The sequence below is a fragment of the Chinchilla lanigera genome, unplaced genomic scaffold (genome assembly GCF_000276665.1).
Source record: "Chinchilla lanigera isolate Chin_1 unplaced genomic scaffold, ChiLan1.0 scaffold00052, whole genome shotgun sequence".
Classification (NCBI taxonomy): domain Eukaryota; kingdom Metazoa; phylum Chordata; class Mammalia; order Rodentia; family Chinchillidae; genus Chinchilla; species Chinchilla lanigera.
In genome coordinates, this window is record NW_004955453.1 from 7,597,935 (window position 1) to 7,617,813 (window position 19,879).

Consider the following 19,879-nt stretch of genomic DNA (forward strand, 5'->3'; position numbering starts at 1 on the left):
AGGAAGCCCTTTCTACATATGTAAACAGACATCTAGAACACTCTGTTCTCTTCTCTAAACCACGCAGTATTTATTGGAGAAATTCCTATGAGTATTTTAGGGCAAGCCTGAGTCTTCTTGAATACGTACAAGGGTTAGATGGCGGAGAACTGTACACCTGAAGCTAACTTCTAACACACTGCCAACAGCGCAGCCTGAGGCCGAGCACCCAGGGACCTGGGCTTAGTGCGCATCCTATCGTGTACGCAAGACTTCACACCAGCCATATTCATTTTATTACGCCACAGCCACCACCTTCTACCCTGGCTTTCTCCACAACCACACCAAACATTCTTCCCGGGTTACTGCTCTCCATCTAGCTTCCAGGAAAACTAAAGGTACAGTTAAATAATGTGTGAACTACTCTACCACAGCGAACATTAGGATTATGTTAAAAACAGCTCTGCCTTGGAAAACACTAGAATTATTAAAATAAATTAAAATGTATTAAATGAAATACTTACCTGAACTGTTAAAGTAGTACTGCTGCCTTGGGTATCCAGTATTAGGAGGAAAAATGCCTAAGCATGAAAGAAATAAACATCTCAATGGCGGGAATATAAGGCTTTAACTGATAATCTTTCCAACAAGTCCGAGGTTCTTTATGAAAAGGCCTAGAGTCACTTCAAATGATTTCTAAGCCACTGTTAAACTCCCTTTTGTTTGAGGGCCAGCCCTACAGGGATCTGGACGGGGGTGGGGTGTGTAATGAAACCCTACTTTATGCTCACTGTAGCTTCTTAAAGGTTCCTGTGGACTTAGGACAGTCTCTGTCCCCGAAGGTACCAAGTTTGGCTTTTGATACCATAGTACAAGGGGAGATACTCTGGCTAAAGAGAGAACCTTCTCCAAGTTCCCGGACCTTCCTGGGAGACTTCTCCTTTGGTCATAGCTGACTGGAGAGAGCGAGGGGCCAGGGCACAGCCTCAGTGCCACCCTCATCTTACAGGAGGCATCAAACAGCAGCTTCCGCGTGCTCAGTCATTTTCCAGGAGGTCCCTGTGCCACTTCAACTCTCAGCTCACCCCAGATCTTTCTTCTAGCTTTACCAGAAAGCAGGCAGAGTGTGCAGGCTGTTTGCAAATGCCACTGAATATTTAATTTTCTACTGTGTTACTCTGAAAAAAGATTCATGTGTTAAAAATGTCTCCTTAAAAAACAGGTAAGATTAAAAGGAAGACAACTGCAATTTTAGATGTTATAATTGCGGGGAAAATCCTCCTTAAAAAGGAATCTAAGCACTTGCCCAAATTTTGTACTGTGTCTGCAGAAAGCTTAATAACCACTTAATCTCCAGACACACAGAAAAATGAAACAAAAACAATGAACATTTGAGAACATTTCTTCTCCGTTATCAGTACTCGTTACTGGATTTCCATGATTAAATTGTATTGACAATACAATAAAATGGAACAATTTCAGTAAATAAAACTCCTGCTGCTTCCTCCAGGTACACACAAGAAAACACAGTAATGGGTCAAAAGCAGGAGAATGGGAATCTACTTCAATGCAGCACAGCCTATTGAATCATCCTGAAGTGAACACAACCTACTAATAAAGGTGACAGAGCAGTGCCGAGAAAGCTTTCTAACATCATGAATATTATATGGTTCTCAAGAACACCAGTCATCGGCACAAACTGTGAAAACAAATTATTTATGGTTCAAGAAAAGGTAAAATAGTCTCAGAAGATTTTCCATGAATAAAAGATGAAATATTGCGACTCACATGGTCTATAAAACAAGTGCTTGTGCAATAGTTTCCTTACAAGTCAAAACTGGTAGAGCATTTTAAATTAAGAGATCAAAAAATGCATTTGTTTCTAAACAAAGTATTTTCATTGAGCATCAATTTGAAGAGAAAAACAAAGAAAAAATGCAGAAGCCAAGCTTTAAGTGAAAATATGAATATGTCAGTATGAACATACAAGGGGTGATCATTAAAAGCAAACACAATTTATTACAGTAAGATATACTACCGTCCATCTCCCCGAAGTGTTCCCCCTCACTCAAACACACTTATCCCGTTGTTCTTGCCACTTCTCGAGTAGTTCTGGAAGTCTCCTGCTGGTGAGGCCCATCCGGTAGAACTGGTTACATCATTATGGTGTGTCCTCATCCACCTTATTCACCACACCTGACACCATACAACTTCTAGCTCTGCCCCGAAGTCAAAATGACCATAAATACTAAATGTTTGCAATGAATTCAGGACATCAAGGCAGAAATGACAGCACAATGAAGGGCACTCACAGCAGAGGTCCCATAGCTCCTCCAGAACATGGCAAAAAGGACAGGGCAAGTGTATTCAAAGACAGTGGGAGTATTTGGAGGAGATTTTGGCAATGCGTCTTTTACTGTAATAAATGGAAATTTAAATGTCCACCATGTTTTCTATAACACCTCGTATATCTTGTCTGCCAAGGACCTAGTGGTCATTCTGGATTCTCTAAATGGCTGGCCTTGTACTTCAGCCTTGATTTGCCTTTCTTTTCAAACTTCATTTTACAAGCATATTAATTCATGTCATATTACACAGAACATGCTTTATTTTAAACTCAGTGCAATTTTCTGCAGTTTTGAGGAGACTGCAGTTTCCTGGGAGTGGCTTTAGGGCTGAAGGTATGAATACACACTGATACTTGCTCCTGAAGAACACCTAAGAATTGAAATTTGGGTTTGTGTCTTCTCTTCTGGAGCTATGTGAGGGTCTATACTAGTTGCTTTATCTCCTGGTACAAAAAGGTGAGCATATTAGGGGATTCCTAAGCTGAACCGCAAGATACTTGGAGTTGCTTCTGTTCACATTAAAATTAAGATGCATTTCGAACTTGACATGCCAAAGGCATTTTGCTGTATACCTGCACATGTCTCCATGATTTTCTTCAGAGGCCCATGTGTGTACATTAGTCCAACAAGGATCCCGGCCAGATGCCCTGCGAAGGAAGTCCTAGGAGGGAAGGAGACCTTTGTGAGCGTTTGTTCTGCTGCTGATTAGAGACATTCGGTCTTCTCATTAGCCCAGTGCATGTCAATTAGTCACAGCCTGCAGGCTTTGTTCCGAATCACATCTTTTATGCTGAGCAGCATTTAACTCAGTCCAAAGGACAACATTTCCCACCTTAAAAAAAAGACAATGAATAACAACCACCACATGTTTACACTCCAACACACTGTCCTGACCAAGAGAAATGGGCTCACTACTCCAGGAAACAGAAGCATGTTTTCAAAATAACCTATTAGATTCTTCCCAGGTTTCTCTTTAGACCCTCTTATCATAAAATATCAATGAAATCCATTTTCTCAGTTCAGAATTAAATCTGGAATTATTCAGTTATTGGGAGGATGATCTATCTGTACACACAACAGATCAGACTGCTGTAATTTTATATACCACTGGCTAGTAAAGCAGAAAGCAAACAATACTTAGCAAAAGGGCCTGCGATGCCTACGTGTACTCCTAAACTAGTGTTCACATGTATCTTTCAGTCACTCGGCAAAAAAGCAACTTGCAATTTGAAAATTAAGTTAGGGCATTACATTGGTTCCATTCTTCCTAAACTAATAGTGGCATCACTGATATAATTTATTTTCAAATGTACATTTCTACCAAAGTGGGAACCCTCCAAAGGACCTATGGTACTTCCCACTTTCTTGCGGAAGGAGTATACATGGAATTTATCAGCTGAATCCTATCCCAGTCCAAGTTTAACAAATTACTAGAGATTCTCATCACAGCCCTGCATTTTACCACAAAAATGAGTCCTACAAGTGAGTTGTTTTTCAAGTAACTGACCTCAACTGCCAGGCACCTGACAGCATCCACACAGAGACACATGGCCTTGTGTACCTTTAATTGGCCTTTTCTTAGGTCTCACTCCTGTATCAGGTCTAATCTATCCCAGCCTTTCCATTCCTACCCACCACAGCTATATTTCTAGCCCTCATAGGTTCCTGCCTGAACTACTTGGGGAAGTGCAGCACTGGCTACAAGGCAAGCCCTACATAAATAAATGCTGAATGAGTAAAAGAATAAATGAAAGAAAATCACTGAGCTGATTTCCTGCCACCCAGCTTTTGCTCTTCAGTGGATCCCAACCTTCAGTTATCCTCCTAGGACAGAGGGCGTGTCACAGCCATCTTTTGGAGTCCACTGGCTTGCTCACAGAATACCTATCACGCACTCAAGGTCTCCCAGCGCCTGGTCTCACCCACCTCTTCCCTCTGACCTCATCACCCGTTACATTTCCACACACCCCAAGCACGCAGACGTGATCACGAGACTAAGTTTAACATCGCCTGTCATAAAAATCATGCCCTAGTTGAAGAGTCCTTCTTTCCTTCCACTGTCTTCCCTCAGAGCCACTTCTTCTGCTTCTCCTATTCAGCCTGTTGGGAAGCAAGGGCTTTTACATGTTTGCCTATCTGTCCGCCTCTCACACGCAAAAACTCTCCTAGGGCAGTCACGTGTCTTATTCACATGTTAAGCAACCTTAGTAGCTGAAAAAAAAAAAACAACTCATAAAGCTAAGTGAATGAATAGATTTTTACAGTTTGGGGGAAGTGATCCTCCTCTCCAGAAGAGGGGCAGGGGAGAATTAAGGTTCTGATGAAGAACACGGCGATTTTTGTAGTTTTTGTATGTGTATTCCAAACACCCAGAAGAGTGCCTGGCATGTGACAGACATGCAAATGTGCTGAATGAATGATTCAAGTATGCCAGGGCTGCTTCACCAAGAATACCAAGAGGTAAACTAAAACCCTTAGAGCTTCAGTTTGGAGTGCTTGCTGCGATAGGGTAGTTACAAGGTTGAGAATCTGACATTTAGCAACCTACAGATGAAATTCAGAATCAGAGCCAAACCACTTCATCTACTGCAGCAGCAACTTACAAGGTAAAGAGGCTCTGAAGCAGCACAAGTAACACAGGTACAAGGCATTTTCATTAGCTCAGAGCTATAGAAAATCCACTGGCTCTCCGGGAAGAAATAGTCCACAAGGAAGGAACACTTGAGATGGAAGGATGATCAGAACCTTCAGGAGACAGAACTGCTGCTTGATCCAATCAGCCAATCAAAGGACACCATTGCCCAAACAAGTCCCCAAAATGTGTGCATGCGTGTGTGTGCGCATGTGTGTGCATGCACAGGCACACACACACACATTCACCACATACACAATCATTCTCTCAAGGGAGCTACTATTTTCATCAAATACATCTACCTGACAGTGTGTATAACCTGATAAAAGTGTGGGACTGGAACCTGGCTTCCCATTTCCTGGGAAGAACAGTATGAACTATGTTTTTCTTCAGTGTGCTCCCCAACACATTATGCTTATTTTCTCTTTATAGACTCAATAAAACCCTCCTCATTCTAGAAATGGGGAAAGCAAGCGGCATTTAGAGACACCAAGTGGCCAGGGTCAATTTTTTTTTTAAATCATAACTTTAATTTTTTTTTAAATCATAACTTTAACCAAAAGTAATTGTTAAAAATCACTATTTTCTAATTTTCTAAACTAACCTTCATGGTTATATAGATATAAACATAGAAATTTTCAATTTTAAACCCTAACTATTAGACAATTAATCTTGCACCTCATTTACAATTTAGAGTACAATACAGTAAAAATGAATTTCTTAGCTCTCTAAATGGGTTTTTAGATGTTCGAGTTATAATCTGTAATTGCCCTAATAAAAATGCAAATAACCAGGGAAGGGAGCCTGGCTGGCCAGAGAACCCACTGGATCATCCTCCAACATTTAGTCTTTTCCATAAAGGTTCCACCTTAAAAAATGTATCTGTTCTCATTATTTAAGTTCTACACAGATACTAAGTTTTAAAATAAAAAGAAGAGACTGTGATCTTACTCAATCAAATGTGAGACGCTCACAACAGTACATGTAAAAAAGGGGAGTAATTTTCCAATGAGAAAGGAAACACAGCTCAAAGTGCAGCAACTTTTCCCAGGCAGGTAGTAACCCTGTGACAAACCACCTTCCTTCGCCTTCCAAGACACCCATGTCCTGAGAGAGGACATACACACCTGCAGAGGGCAAGAGATGGGACCAGAAAGTTATCCCTGACCCTACAAGGTCTGTGGAGGCAGAAGGAAGTCCTGTGCTTTTAAAAAGGGAAAACATACATCTGAGTGCTCTGACCGGTGGCTGGGACCAACCTTCAAACAGCTTTAAAGACAGACTGTGCTATTATGACCTTAATTAGATATGCTAAGCAGAAGTTTTGAAGTTTCAATCTCAGAGTAAGCCTGTGGTTTCATTCCATTCTTCACTATATGCAGAAGCTGACATCCTTATCCTGAAGTGAAAACAGTTCATCACAAATAGAATTTCTGACATGAGCACCAAGTCACCATGGTTATATATTCAACTGGAAAACATTTTCTAAGTACAAATCACAGCAGAAAGGCAGCCATTTATGCAGACTACTTAAGTGTATTAGTACACTGTCCAAATACAAATACTTCATCTTGCCATTGCTTTGCAATGGTATAACCAATTTCTGGGTACCATTTCCTCCTTGCTACCATCAAACTTTTAATAATTCTCTCAGTTCATGTTTGAAAATTTAAAAAATCCTCCTAGTGTGTGCAATAAAAGATCTGTATTTTAGCATCCTATTTCTGATGGTAAGGATTGGAACTACTGCTGCTGGTGGTAAATGTGCTGTCAACTGGATAGTCACTCCTTTGTAGGTAATTCTCCCAACTTTTAAAAGATTTTCTCTTTATTTTGGACATACTGCCATTACACTATAAGCACTCTCTGGTAGATTTGTTTTATTTAGCTTGCTTGCAATCTGCAATTTGCAATGCTTTTCAATGTGAGGTTTCACATGTTCATACAACTTTGAAAACTTACCCATTCATTTTTCTCCTATGGACCTCTAGATAGGTGGTACATATGTGTGTGTTTCCAAAAAAATGTTTCTTATGTAAAAAAAAAAAAAATAAAGATGAAGCCAAATCAATGCTGCCATACATTATTTATAAAGGAAAATGATGGTTAAAAGGCAATTCTGGAGCAAAACTAAGACTAAAATGTTATGGGTTTCAGTGATATTAACAATATTCAGATATTGTTAACACCACAGAGAGCATTCTTTCTTTTCAAGGCATCCTTGTAAGAGGCTATTTGTAGGGCTGTGCTAAATGGTTATGCAAAATGTTTCTGCCCTGGTGTGCCACCGTTAAAGAATCAAAAGCTAGAGCTATGATTGAAAGTTGTGACAAGCCATAAAGGTCCTCCTCTGTTAAATGGCAAATTCTTTCCACAGCTGAGGAGTTTGTTCTCTCAAGCATGGCTCAGAAAGCAGAAAATGTATTACTGTAAAACATAATCTCACCGTGTACGCAGAGCAAATGGCCTCGTTAAGGACATAACTTGATGGAGACACAGTGTTGGACAAGATAAAGGAACAACGTAAGGTAAGAGGCAGTCAGCTAGAAGCAGCCTATTACACTTCCCATAATTTCTTTCTGTAAAAGCTGATAATACCAGGTGGGGACTGAGCTGATCAGACGCTCTGGGACTTGGGGAGTTTAACAAATGGTCCCAGGTTAGCAGTGCAGCAACAAGATGTAGTGAGAATGGTTCAGGTTTTTTGAACATTGATGCCACTAGGAAAGACCTTGACAGAGTTGCATCTGCCCGAGACAAACGGCTCTTAAACGGCCTGCTGACTGTCCCCCATACCCTCTTCAGCCACAACACCAGCTCGTGTCTTTGGCAATGGCAATCTAGAGAAAGCCTATCTATAGGTTTTCTCTCTTTACCAGGCCTTCCTCCATTCTCTCCTTCCTGCCTTTTTGGCCTCAGAAGGAAAAGGAGCCACCTTCCTGTTGTAGGTCCCCAAAGGCAGCTATGTTGGCAGCACACCCATTAGTATCTAGAGTATTTGGTTTATTACTCATGGTCCTAACTGCAGATATGGGGCTGGAAGCTGACCACCGATATTTATGTGAAGCCCAGAAAACATGATCTGCAAGGGAACGAGGGTCTTGCAAATGTAGGAGACAAAAGATGATGCAGAGCAACACCTTGCCTCTCACTCCACGTCCCTATGCCTGGCAGCAAGATCATTCTCTGGGCTGGTTCAAGTAGGTAGTATCCATTCTTTCAACTACATACTCACTGACTACTACATAACCAAAAGTTGCGCTAAGTCTAGGAAAGCAAGTCTACTTTCCCCAGAAGAGTATGTGATGACACCAGAAGGGTATGTGATGACTTCGCAAGGTGTCAAAGTAATATTACACGATAGACAGGAGCTTCAGGCAGCATGTGGACTTCCGAGTACTTATGGCAGAGCTCGAGGTAGGGAAAAATGTGGTGTTTTAAAGACATTAAGATGGCTCTTAGCTGGTTGGAGTATAATAAGCAAAGAGCACAGGCAAGGGAAATAAATTTGGAGAGAAAGGCAAAAGTTAGATCATACAAGCCTTATGTGCCACAGAAGGCAGTTGAGTGAGTTGTTTTCTAGTTGTAACGGGAAGCGAATGGAGGATTCTAAACAGGAGAATGTTTAAATGATCTGTTCTGCCTACTAGAACAGACTCTACAGAGTAAGAGCAGCCAGTTTAAGCAAGAGAGCAGTAAGGACGCTAACACAGTCCTAGTGAAAGAGGAGGACAGGGTGGAAGAGGTGGTGGCAGTGGACCATGGCAACATCAAGACCACAAGGACAAGGACGGACCTTGGTAGGATTGCAATTATCAGGGAAGGATGGTGGAGGGAAGTGCACGGATTTGACTTGCAGATAGATTCAGCAAGGGACTGAAGGAAAGGCGGAAATCAGGCTTTTGGCTTCTGCAACTAAATGGATGATGGACCCATTTACCAAGATGGGGAAGACTGGGAAAAAAAAGGGCAGGGTGCAGGACAACAGGAGAGCTCAGTTCTCACGTGTTTACTTAGAGATGCCCACAACACAGAGAGAAATCTAATATTTAGCAGGATGCTGGATAGCAAGTAGGAAGTTCAAAGGAAGAATGATTCAAACTATCGTTCCCAGAGCCAGGGGTCCAGCTCAGCAGTGCAGCATCTGCCTGGCAGGTGTGAGAACCTGAGTTCAATTTCTGGTACCAAAAAAAAAAGAGAAAAAAAATGCTCCCAGTTTAATTTTGACTCCTAGAATATTTGTACACAATTATAATGTTATATCTTTTTACACACACACACACACACACACACACAAGATGTAAAGGAAGAAAGTAAATGCTCAGACTTAAAGGAACTACATAAAAATGGTAAAGATAATGGGGGGATAATATTCCATTCTTTTACTAATTTCTTAAAATATTGATTGATTGATACTGGGAATTGAACCCATGGCCTTTGCACTGAGCTATCTCCTCAGGCCTTTTTAATTCTTTTTTCCATTTTAAGTTAGGGTCTCACCAGTCTCTAAGTTGCCTAGATTGGTATCGAGCTCACCATCCTCCTGCCTTGGTATCCTGAGCACTGGGATTACAGGTGTGTGCCACAGTACCCGGCTAACTTCACTCTTAATAATAATAAAATGAAATAATAATAAAATTTTATGTAATAAATAAAATGAAAAAGGAACAGAAGTTGAAAAAGGCTCTCAAGTATTTCCCTCATTAATGCAGTGGATAAATATAAATTATTAAGATCACTCTCCTCCATTTTGACACAGCACTTTGAATACAAATCACAATCACTAGATTTATAGCATTACTAAGCTTCTTTACAATCTGTGTTACTCTAATCTCTTTCAAAACAAAATGAAAGGTTGTTCCAAATTAAAGCAAACAGGTAAGCAAAGTCAGGCACAAAGTAAATAAACCTCTTTAGCAGAAGTTAAAGTTAGTGAAATTCTGTAAGTGAGCTTTATATTCTATCCATAGAACACATTTCTCTGACCATACACACCCTGGAGTAGTGACGGTGAACCCTTCAGAGCTTTCAATGCAGCATGTGTCTAGAGTCTTCTTCCCCGTATCTCCTTCCCTTGATATTCAGTAGATTCCATCTGCCAAAAATTCTCCCCTGCGCTCTGCGCTACCTGACACTTACCCCTGCCTTTGGGGCAATCCAGCAAAGTGGATGAGCACACAGGTACTATGGTAGACTGCCTGGTCTGACACCTTCAGAGCCCACCTGAACCTTCCTGAGCCGGTCCTCTGTGCTAACTCAGGCTGCTTTCTGGCCTAGGGGACCTGGCCTCATTCCAGCCTATTTTCACCACTGTGACAAGCACGTCTGTCTAACACGCAAACCTGATCCTAGTGCACTAGCCCTTCTGTATCTTTGCTAGCGTTTCTAGAATAAAATGTAAGCAAGGCTGGGGAGGGTCTTGATGTGCTTCTGTCTGCCTCCTCTGGCTTCTCAGGCTTGAGCCATTTGCAAAAGCCCCAGTTCTGCCCTTCAGGACTTTGTATGCACGATTCCTTCTGCCTTCCTCTTCACCAAGCTATGCCCTAACAAAACATCCCTGCTGACTCACGGCCACTGCCTTCCCTCAGGACCTGGAAGGGCTGCTCCCTGGCTCCTGCAGGATCCTTTGCATTCCTCCAGCACTAAGGGCTTTCCCTGGCAGTCAATTTGTCTGCCAGTCCCCTGTGTCTCTCAACCCCGTCACATCCAACACCCCCTTATAACTTAAATATTGAGTAATATTCCCATGTTTTTTAAAAATGACATTTATAAATAACACACCTTACACACATACTTTTAAAGACACATCATCGCAACTCAACATAATGTCCTGCCTATAAAAATAAGAAAACCAAAAAGCAGTATAATAAAATAATATGCATTTTAAATTCTCCAGCACAACACTACCAGGAGACACATGAAGTAGTTATTTGCTTGTACTATGTATAGAATCCAAATGAAAGTGTAAATAACAAACATAGGCAGTTTATAGCCAGGCTTTCAGTGACTCAAGCATCACATGCAGGGTTCCAACGGTGATGTGATTTCATTTGAGAGTAAATAACTCTTGATTCCAAGTAAAGCAAAGTACAACTTTCCCTTGATTTACATTTACAATTCAATTTATAATTTTCCTGGAAAAGTCATTATATGTTAAAATCCATGCCAAAAAAAAAAAAAAAAAACAAAACCTTTGTGTTTATATAAAATCACAATTAGGTTTCAGGCTCAGATAATCATAAACAGGTTTTCTGCCTACATGAATGTTCTTTCAAGAGCCTGGGTGTGAGTGTGTGTGCATGTGGTGCACACACACAGGACCATTCTTCTTACAGGGGATTGTCCTGCAAGCTGCAAGACTGCTAGTACCTTTGGCCTCACATAGCAAATGCCAGTAGCAACCCTGCTAATCATTATGGAACTAAAAACAACCCTGTGGATTTCCAGAATCCTCCAGCGGACCAAGCCACCCATCCCAGTGGAAAATCACTGGCTTAGCACTCAGAATATGCTTATTAAATGTCTGTTGAAGTGATGACCTTTAATCATGAGACCTCAAAAAAATATTTCTTTTCAAAGCACTTCTCATGTGACTACACTATGCACAAATTCCAAGGATTCCAAGTAAATCTACCACATATTGAACTGACATGCAAAAAAACTTCCCACCACAACTGAAATGCACATGGGGAGTTAGAACACTTGAAAGAGCCCATGATCACTTCCACATTGCACTGTGGGGGAATAAATGCAACTTGGCACGTGAAAAACGCTGTGCCATCTGCTATTACTACAGACAAAAATATTTCTGGATACCACATGAATGATTATTTGCACATCATCTCCAGAAAATAAATATAAAATGAAAGAAAAGTTGGATTGTTTATAGCCTGACTTTAACATGTGCTACTGTTATGAAGCAAACAAATGACATTCCTATGAGCTCAGCCTCTTGGAGGTATTCTCAGAAGCAATGCAATAAGTAGTAATTCCGTGGCCCCAGGTAGTTGGGCTCTCTAAGGCTGTAGGAAAAGACTGACTTGGTTGACCTCCATTAATGGGAGTTCATCATAGGTACATTCTGACAATGGCAGAAAGAACTGACAATGGCAGAAAGAGTCTCAGCTGTGGAGCTGTGAAAATGACTTTAATGACTTCTTTGAACACACCACAATGTGAATGAACAGGCCATTCCCCGAGGTCCAAGTCTTGGGGGGCTGTTCCTCAGCCTTGGCTACTGTTATGGTTTATATCTAGATGGCTCACCAAAGCCTCATGTGCCTACAGGTGGGGCTTTTGGGAGTGAATGTCTCATGGATGTGCAATACTGTATTGTGGGTGTGTGATACTGGATCATGGGTATGTGATACTGGACCATGGATGTTTGATAGTGGATCAATCCACTGACTGGTTTAGTGTTCTTCTGGGTATGGATGATGGATTTATGAAAGAGAGGAGACACTCCCTGTCTGTGGGTGGCACCAACCAATAGGCTTATATACTCTGGATGGAAAAGAATGGCAAAGAAGGAGGAAGCCTTGCTGACTTCCTGCCTGCCATGCCATGAAAACTTTCTCCTCTGCTGTGCCACCCTGCCCTGGAGCCAGATGTCTATGGACTGAAGCCTCTACAAGCATGAGCCAAAATAAACCTCTCCTCTTTTAACTTGTGGGTGTCAGGTATTTTGTCCCAACAACGAAGAAGTAACTAAGACAACCTGCACACCTGAAAATCCTTAACATGTGCAGACAGGGCCATAATTCACCACTCTTACTGGGTGGCTCTGAATCACAGTTGGTACATACATGACTTTCCCAATTCAGTAGAACACGTGAAAGAGGTTTCGAAAGTTACCTGGACTCTACTCCAAGGAACTGCAAAATTTCCCTGGGATAGGGCTCTGATGCTATAGTTTTCTTTCTTTCTTTTTTTTTTTTATATAGTGTTGTTTTTAAATCCTCAGGATTGTTAACAGTCTGGATTGTTAATCTTAACCCAAAATTCTATTCTAATGGTGAGATATCAGCTGCTATTTTAGGCCAATGAGGAAAACATTCTAAAAGTATGCAGACTCTGCACCTCACAAGTTACCCCACAGAAGTGACATCTGTTTCTTTTCTTGATAAGTCTGTCTTATTTAATATATTCTAATGTGAATGAGGGTAAGTACAGTTTTGCTAATGCATGTAAGGAAATATACAAACTTATGTGAAATGATTTACAAGTTCTTCAGATTTATAAAAACCTGGTAAGTCAGTATGCTCACATGTACTAAAAATTCATATGGCCAAACACAACAACAGTAAAGAATTAAGATCATTCCTGAGTCCCCAGATTTTGGGGGGAAATCCTGGATCACAAAGTTAGCCTATAATTTTAGAAAGCACAAATTCTGCTTATAGCTAAATCCGGTATGAACAAAAATTCTGTGAAAAACAGAAATGCCCCATCTACTATATGACTCCGACCTGAACATGCCATCAATATCACATTCATATCTGAAGCAGCTTTACTGGTATATCTGTAAGGCACAGTTAATATTAAACAAGAACATAGAATCACCAGCTGCAAAGTTCTGAAAACTGCTCAGTAGAGCAGAATTTGTTTATGCAATACAACCTGCTAGGCTGGACAGGAAAAATGTGACTCTGGTGAAACTGTAAGACCATACGGGTTCATCTCAGAGCAATGTCACAATCAGAGAAACATTAGAGGCTTCATCTCCAATGAAGGCCAATAAGGGGCAGACAGTGCCTCATTCCCCTTCTTGGCCTGTAGAGCACAGGCATACAGCCTGCAACTAGCCAGTGAACTACACCTTGTATTTAACGTTAATAAATCTAGTGATGAGAGACCAAAGAAGCAGCAGCCAGTGGTTACAAGTGTCCAGCCAGTTTCACATGATTTTCTAGCCTGGTTCTTCAGTATTCACAATAGTTCTAAAAGCTACCTATTATCTTTTCAGTAAGTATGATTGTGGTTAAGTTTGCCAGAGTGATAGCCAAGGGGCTAGTGGCTCTATTTTTCTAGGATTCCTACCCGTGAGACACTGTAAAGATAGCAGCTGCTGGTGGTCAGCTCCATCATTATATGGAAAGAATCCTCCTGTAGGAGACAGACTTTTACGGTAGGTGCTGGTAATCCCTTCATTCTGAGCATGGGTTGGATTTGCTTCTAACCAACAGAATATAGCAGTCCAGGATTATGCTACCTAAGGTTATATTTCTGACCCACCAGCAGGCTCTTGTTTGAAGGAAGCTGCCATATTGTGAGCTCCCCTAGGAAAAGATTCAAGGGCCAAGAAACTGAGAGCAGACTCTCGCTGACAACTGATGGTGAGGCTCTTAGTCTAACAAAGTACCAAGAACTGCATTCTTCCAACAGCCAATGAACTGGAAGCAGATCCTTCCCTGATCAAGCCTTCAGTTGAGACTTCAGGACTGACCAACGCTTTTATGAGAGAGTCTGAAGCCAATAGAAAAGCCATGCCCAGACTCCTGACCTATGGAAACTGAGATGATAAATGTGTGTTGCTTTGAGCCATCAGGTTTGATATGACCTGTTACAGGGCAATAGATAACTAATACAGAAATCAAAATAAGTTGAGGCAGGGGCAATACAGCCAGGAGATTGAAACAGAATCCTGAAAACCCCATTTGAGTGCCTGAATCTCATCATATCTGAAGTTTCTCAGATTCTCATGGGCACCACTGGAAATGTTAATTATGACTTCAATAGATGTCCTCTCCCTTAATCCAGTTTTGTAGGTCTCTTTAAATTGTAACCAAAGAATCCTTGCCAACGTTACAAGAGATAACAAAGGCATTATGCAACCCTCAAGCTTCAGAGCCTTCAAAAGAATTCTGGTATATATTTCAGTTCCAAACTAGTACAGGTGGACCAGAGCTCTTGACAATTCTGATGAGTCAAAAACAATGTTACCACACTACAGAAATACTAACCTAGATGTTTAAGTTGTAGCACTAATTCCAAGGACCTATACGCCCTTTTATTAGATGTAGTTCCAGTCCTCAGGTGTAAGAGATAATGCAAATAACATAAGAATTAAGAAAATATAAAGTATCCTGTATAATATTTGACAGATTGTAGGTATTTAACACAATGAGCCACAATCTACCATCTTTGTAAAAAAGAAAAAAAGAAACTTTTTTTTAAAACCCCAGCACTAAGTTTAAGTACTCATTTATTATCTCTATTAAAAAGCTCTTTAAAATCCATAGGTACTTTATTCAGTAAGTTGTTAGCAAACACTTTCACGGGAGATTAGATTATTGATATCAGTCCAGAAAACTCCGATATGCTCTGACTGGTTTGAGCTTTTTCAGCCACTCTAGTTGTACCCAAAGATGACAACTCAGGGACACTGAAGTGGAAACAGCCTATAAGCCAGGCATGAACTTCAGCATCTTCCCTGTGTTATCTTTTAATCTTTCCAACAAGCTCAGGAGATGTATTCTATTATCAGTCCTCGGCTAAAGACAAGGGACCGAGATTTAAGAGAAAGTAACTGAGCCAAGGGCCCGTCCTTATGAGGCAGGGGGCTGAAAGGAAGTAGGAGCGGCACTCGGTAAAGGTGCACTGAAAGAAGAGAATCCGGTAGAAAATCCATCCAGTACTCTCCCTGATGGGTACACCTTCTTCCAGCCTTTGCTCTGCTTCCGTGTGTCTGGGAAATACAATTAGGGTTTATAATCTGCAATGAGGAACATGACAATGACCAAAAATATGACTAGAGGCTATATAACTGTTCGTGTAACAGAAGTTAACAATATAATGATGTTTAGAGCCACAAAACACTTCCAAAAAATTAATTCACTCTGATTTCTCATTTGCATTCCTTAACAAATTTTTTTTTAAATTAAATCCCTTCCTTAACTTTTGCAGCCGTTTCCACACCTCATCCTTGTTTTACTGTTGACTCTTAGCTAAACCTTAAAATCTATTAAAACTGACAAAAGTCTATGAAATCCATCTTTAAAAACAAAAACTTCTGAGAAAGACAGAACAATACCAAGCACCCGCGAAGAACACTTCTCATTAACTGGGCAGTCTATCTCTACCCAGACATGTGGCAACAGCTCTGATGAGTCCTTTCAGACTGAGTAAACAGACTAAGTCAGTTCTACATACAGCGAGTGTTAAACTACATAATTGGCATGCTCAAGACACTATGATAGCAATCATAGGCAGCACACTCAGAGAGACACCGGCGGGGAATTGATGAATTTTAAATGAACTTTTAGAGTTTATTAGGGCAAATCCTTAAAATGACTTTTGCAATGCATAAATCTTTAAACTTAAAGTTTAAAGACAGGTGTTTCCAGCATGTCTGTGGCTGACGACAACCCTCTCTGTGGTTATGTTTTCAGTCACTGACCAACTCTTGCAAATACACTTCAAAGCTTTTGTCATAAAAGTCACTGAATTCCTACCTCAGAGATCCTCAGATTACAGATCTGTTCACTCCTGAACACAAGTAATACCATTATTCTACATGTAAAATACTTAAGAAATAGTCACAATAGTAAGGATAAAGAAGAAAATGTTTCTGCCTTCAGAAAAGCTGGTGATGCACACCTGTAATCCCAGCACTCGGGAGGCCGAGGCAGGAGGATCTTGGCAAGTTTGAGACCAACCTGGGCTACAAAGTGAGCCCAAGGCCAGCCTGAACTGCACAGTAAGACCCTGTCTCAAAAAGACAAAAAAAAAAAAAAAGAAAAAGAAAAAGAAATGTACACAGTATGCATTCCATTTAGCCTCTTCACACCCGGAGGAAAAAAAGTTTCCTTTTGTTACACCTTTAAAAAAAGAATCTGAGGACAGGAAGAACAGAAAGATGATGACAGTCATGAATAATGGGTCAATGAGAAATGGCGCTGAGAATCATAACAACCCATGGCCCGTCACTCTGCGTGCCCCGTTACAGTACTCTGGAACTAGAGGAGGCTTTTAGTATCTTCCCAGTGCTGTCCCACTAAGTGGCTGTGTGGACGAGCACTGAGGAATCTGAACACTTGCTCAGAGAGAACTATTTCCCAGGTTCGCTCGGTCTGCACTCCCGATTCAGCAACACACAAGAGGGGAGGAGAGGGAAGGGAGCAGCCACAGCCAGCCATCAGGTTAAGAAAACCAAACAAGGTTCACCCATGTCACCATCAGTACACAAGTGGTACTTACGCTGAAATGACTTTACGACAATCCTTTAATGGGAAAATGCCAAAACAACATTGGTAACGGCAAATCTCCATCAACACTACACCGGTTATTAGTAAAATGATGGATCAGAGACTGTCATTTTTAATTCATAGCCTCTACTTACATATTCAATATAAAACAGCACTGCAAGTTTACAAAGTCGTTTTTCTGCCACCTACATAGTACTGAATTATTTAAAACTCATTTGAAAAACACACACACTTGACAGTTTTTAAAATACTATTTGACAATAGCATTTTCAACATCTATAAAAATATGTGCTGGAATAGCAGATTCTGTACACACTGTCTTTCATTAGCAAGTCCTAAGGTATTTTTACTCACTGGCACATTGCACTTCACAAACTGCTACAGGGACAGGAGAAAATGTGACCCTCTGTTCAGAGTTCAAATTACTTGGTATGTCTCCCACAGGAAATTTATACTCCCCTCTAATGAAGATTAACTGGTTCACCAAAATTTTTATAATGTCCATAATACTTGGGACTCCTCCCAAGTTACAGGATCATAACTCTCTATAAACTGACACTATAATGGAGTGTTCTCAGTACAAACTCATCAAATAAAATCTACAACTTTAGGTGAAATTGACTCCTAACAGATATACTAGTATCATGAAATCTCAACCAGGTAGCTTTAACTGTATTAGTCTAAAAATCTAAATCAACACTAACTATTCTAAAAATAGTCTTAAAACAGAATAAACTAGTACCTCTTAAAATATATATTACTCTGGAAGTTAATCTTTCCTCCTCCCTATTTGTGGCTATATCTCATTTAGTGAATCTACTTTTTAAAGTTTCCTTTCTTATGTTCTTGTTCAAACTCGCCACAGGCCTATTTACTTGATTTGTCTTTTTAAAGATACAACTCTTCATTTTTCAATTCTACCATGTTTTTCCCTTCATATTTATCAAATGTTCCCTTGCTCATGATTAATGCCCTGTTCCTCTAATATTTATTCACTCCTTTATAAGCTTCTTAAAGGCTCAACTTCATTACTTTTTAAACATTTTTGTTACATATTAAAAAGCACTTAAGAATCTGCCACGGCCACAAGTATGATACATCATGTTCTCACTGTTTACTTCTAAATTCTTTTTAAATACTTTCTTTGTAATCATGAACGTTGTCAAATTTCCAAGCGATTATGACTCTTGTTCTTCTTTAAGTCATGATTACCTTGTGGGCAGAGAATACGCCTCATAAACTCTCTGTGCTTTTAGAGGACTGGGGCTGCCCATGATGCATCTCGTACACACTGTGTGAACAAGACTGAGCCCTAGGGTCAGGCGCTATCTCACACTGGGGACGCCTCCACTGTCCTGCTCCAGTTGTTGAGCAGTGTCTTCAAGTCTTCTAAAGTGCTCAGTTTTCCCATCTCTTGTCTAAATCCCAGACTGCTTCCTGCTCTGCCTTGACTTTGACGGTCATCTTTCCTTTATAGCCACTCTACACTTCTGTTCTTGGATGGTTAATTCAGCTATTTACACTATGTCTTTTACCTCTGACTGGGTCAGTCCATCTGAACTGTTGCCTTATTCAAACAACACTGTTTGAGAAACTGGTATGCCAACCACTATTTTAGGCACTGGCGATTAGGGAAGACATGGACAGCAAGTTAAGATGTGTGAAAATATGTTCCTGTATTTTAGTAACTTGATTTTTTTCCACTATATATAATGTAATCTCACTATAAAGAATTTAGAGGAGGAAACAAAAGTTTAAAGGAAAACATCAGTAATTCTGTAGTCTTGAATTAAGCACTACCAATATTTTGATGTGTTTCTCTCTAGCTCTTTTTATATGACTATTTTACTTCGGAAAATGATTGAAACCAGATTATATGCTATATTTAGCATTCTCTTTTCTACCCTTATTTTATCATAAGTATTTTTCAATTTTATTACCATAATATCTAACAATTCCATTTAAGGGCCTTGTAATATTCTATACATCATGAATTCACAAGAATTTAGTTAATATCAAATATTTAAGTGGTTCCCCACTGTGTAGTACTTCATGACAACAACAAGTCCAATTTTTTTTGGCATTTGTTATTATCTATAATTTGCATAGATTTCTAGAAAGGTAGTTACTGAACCAAAGGGTATAAACATTTTTTTTTTTCTGGTACCGGGAATTGAACTCATGACCTTGCACTTGCCAGGCAGGCGCTGTGCCGCTGAGCTAAATCTCCAGCCCCGAAACATTTTTTATAGATCTTAATACTCATCATTAAAATACTTTGCAGAATGTATGTTCTAATGCACAGTTCCATCAGGAGTTTATATAAACTTCCCTTTCACCAAACACTCAACAATAATGAGTTTTTTAATCTTGTTAGTTTAATGCACAAAACAGATGATATTAATTCTTTTATTTAACCAATACATTTTTAACAAACAAATATTTTTATGGTATACAAATATTGGTGTTGACTGACTTATTTCTGTGAATTGTCTATTTGCCAGTGTGCCTGTTGGTATTCTTTCAGCTAATACTGAAATACTTTTATTATAAAAGTAAGTTCGTTTTTTCTCATTTACTTTTAATATTTTTTGCCTTTTATTTTGATTTATAATGTATGTGGACCTGAAAAAAGAGGCTACTTCTTGTTTGTTTTTTTTTTTTTTTTTTTTTTTTTTCATTAGGGAACTGGGCCTGGAGTTCTCGTTTTTGCT

The 19,879-nt window shown here is 40.0% G+C and overlaps 1 protein-coding gene across 7 annotated transcripts in view; it reads right to left on the reverse strand.

The window, feature by feature from the left end:
* Positions 1 to 19,879, reverse strand: part of Rhbdd1 (rhomboid domain containing 1) — a 129,600-nt gene that overhangs the window by 70,845 nt on the left and 38,876 nt on the right. For all 7 annotated transcript variants that reach the window (XM_005395459.2, XM_005395456.2, XM_005395453.2 and 4 more), the window contains 2 exons: positions 2,900 to 2,988; positions 504 to 560 (listed from right to left, as the gene is read on the reverse strand). In XM_005395459.2, coding sequence (XP_005395516.1) covers positions 504 to 560; positions 2,900 to 2,988 — 146 coding nt within the window. The remainder of the gene's footprint in view (positions 1 to 503; positions 561 to 2,899; positions 2,989 to 19,879) is intronic.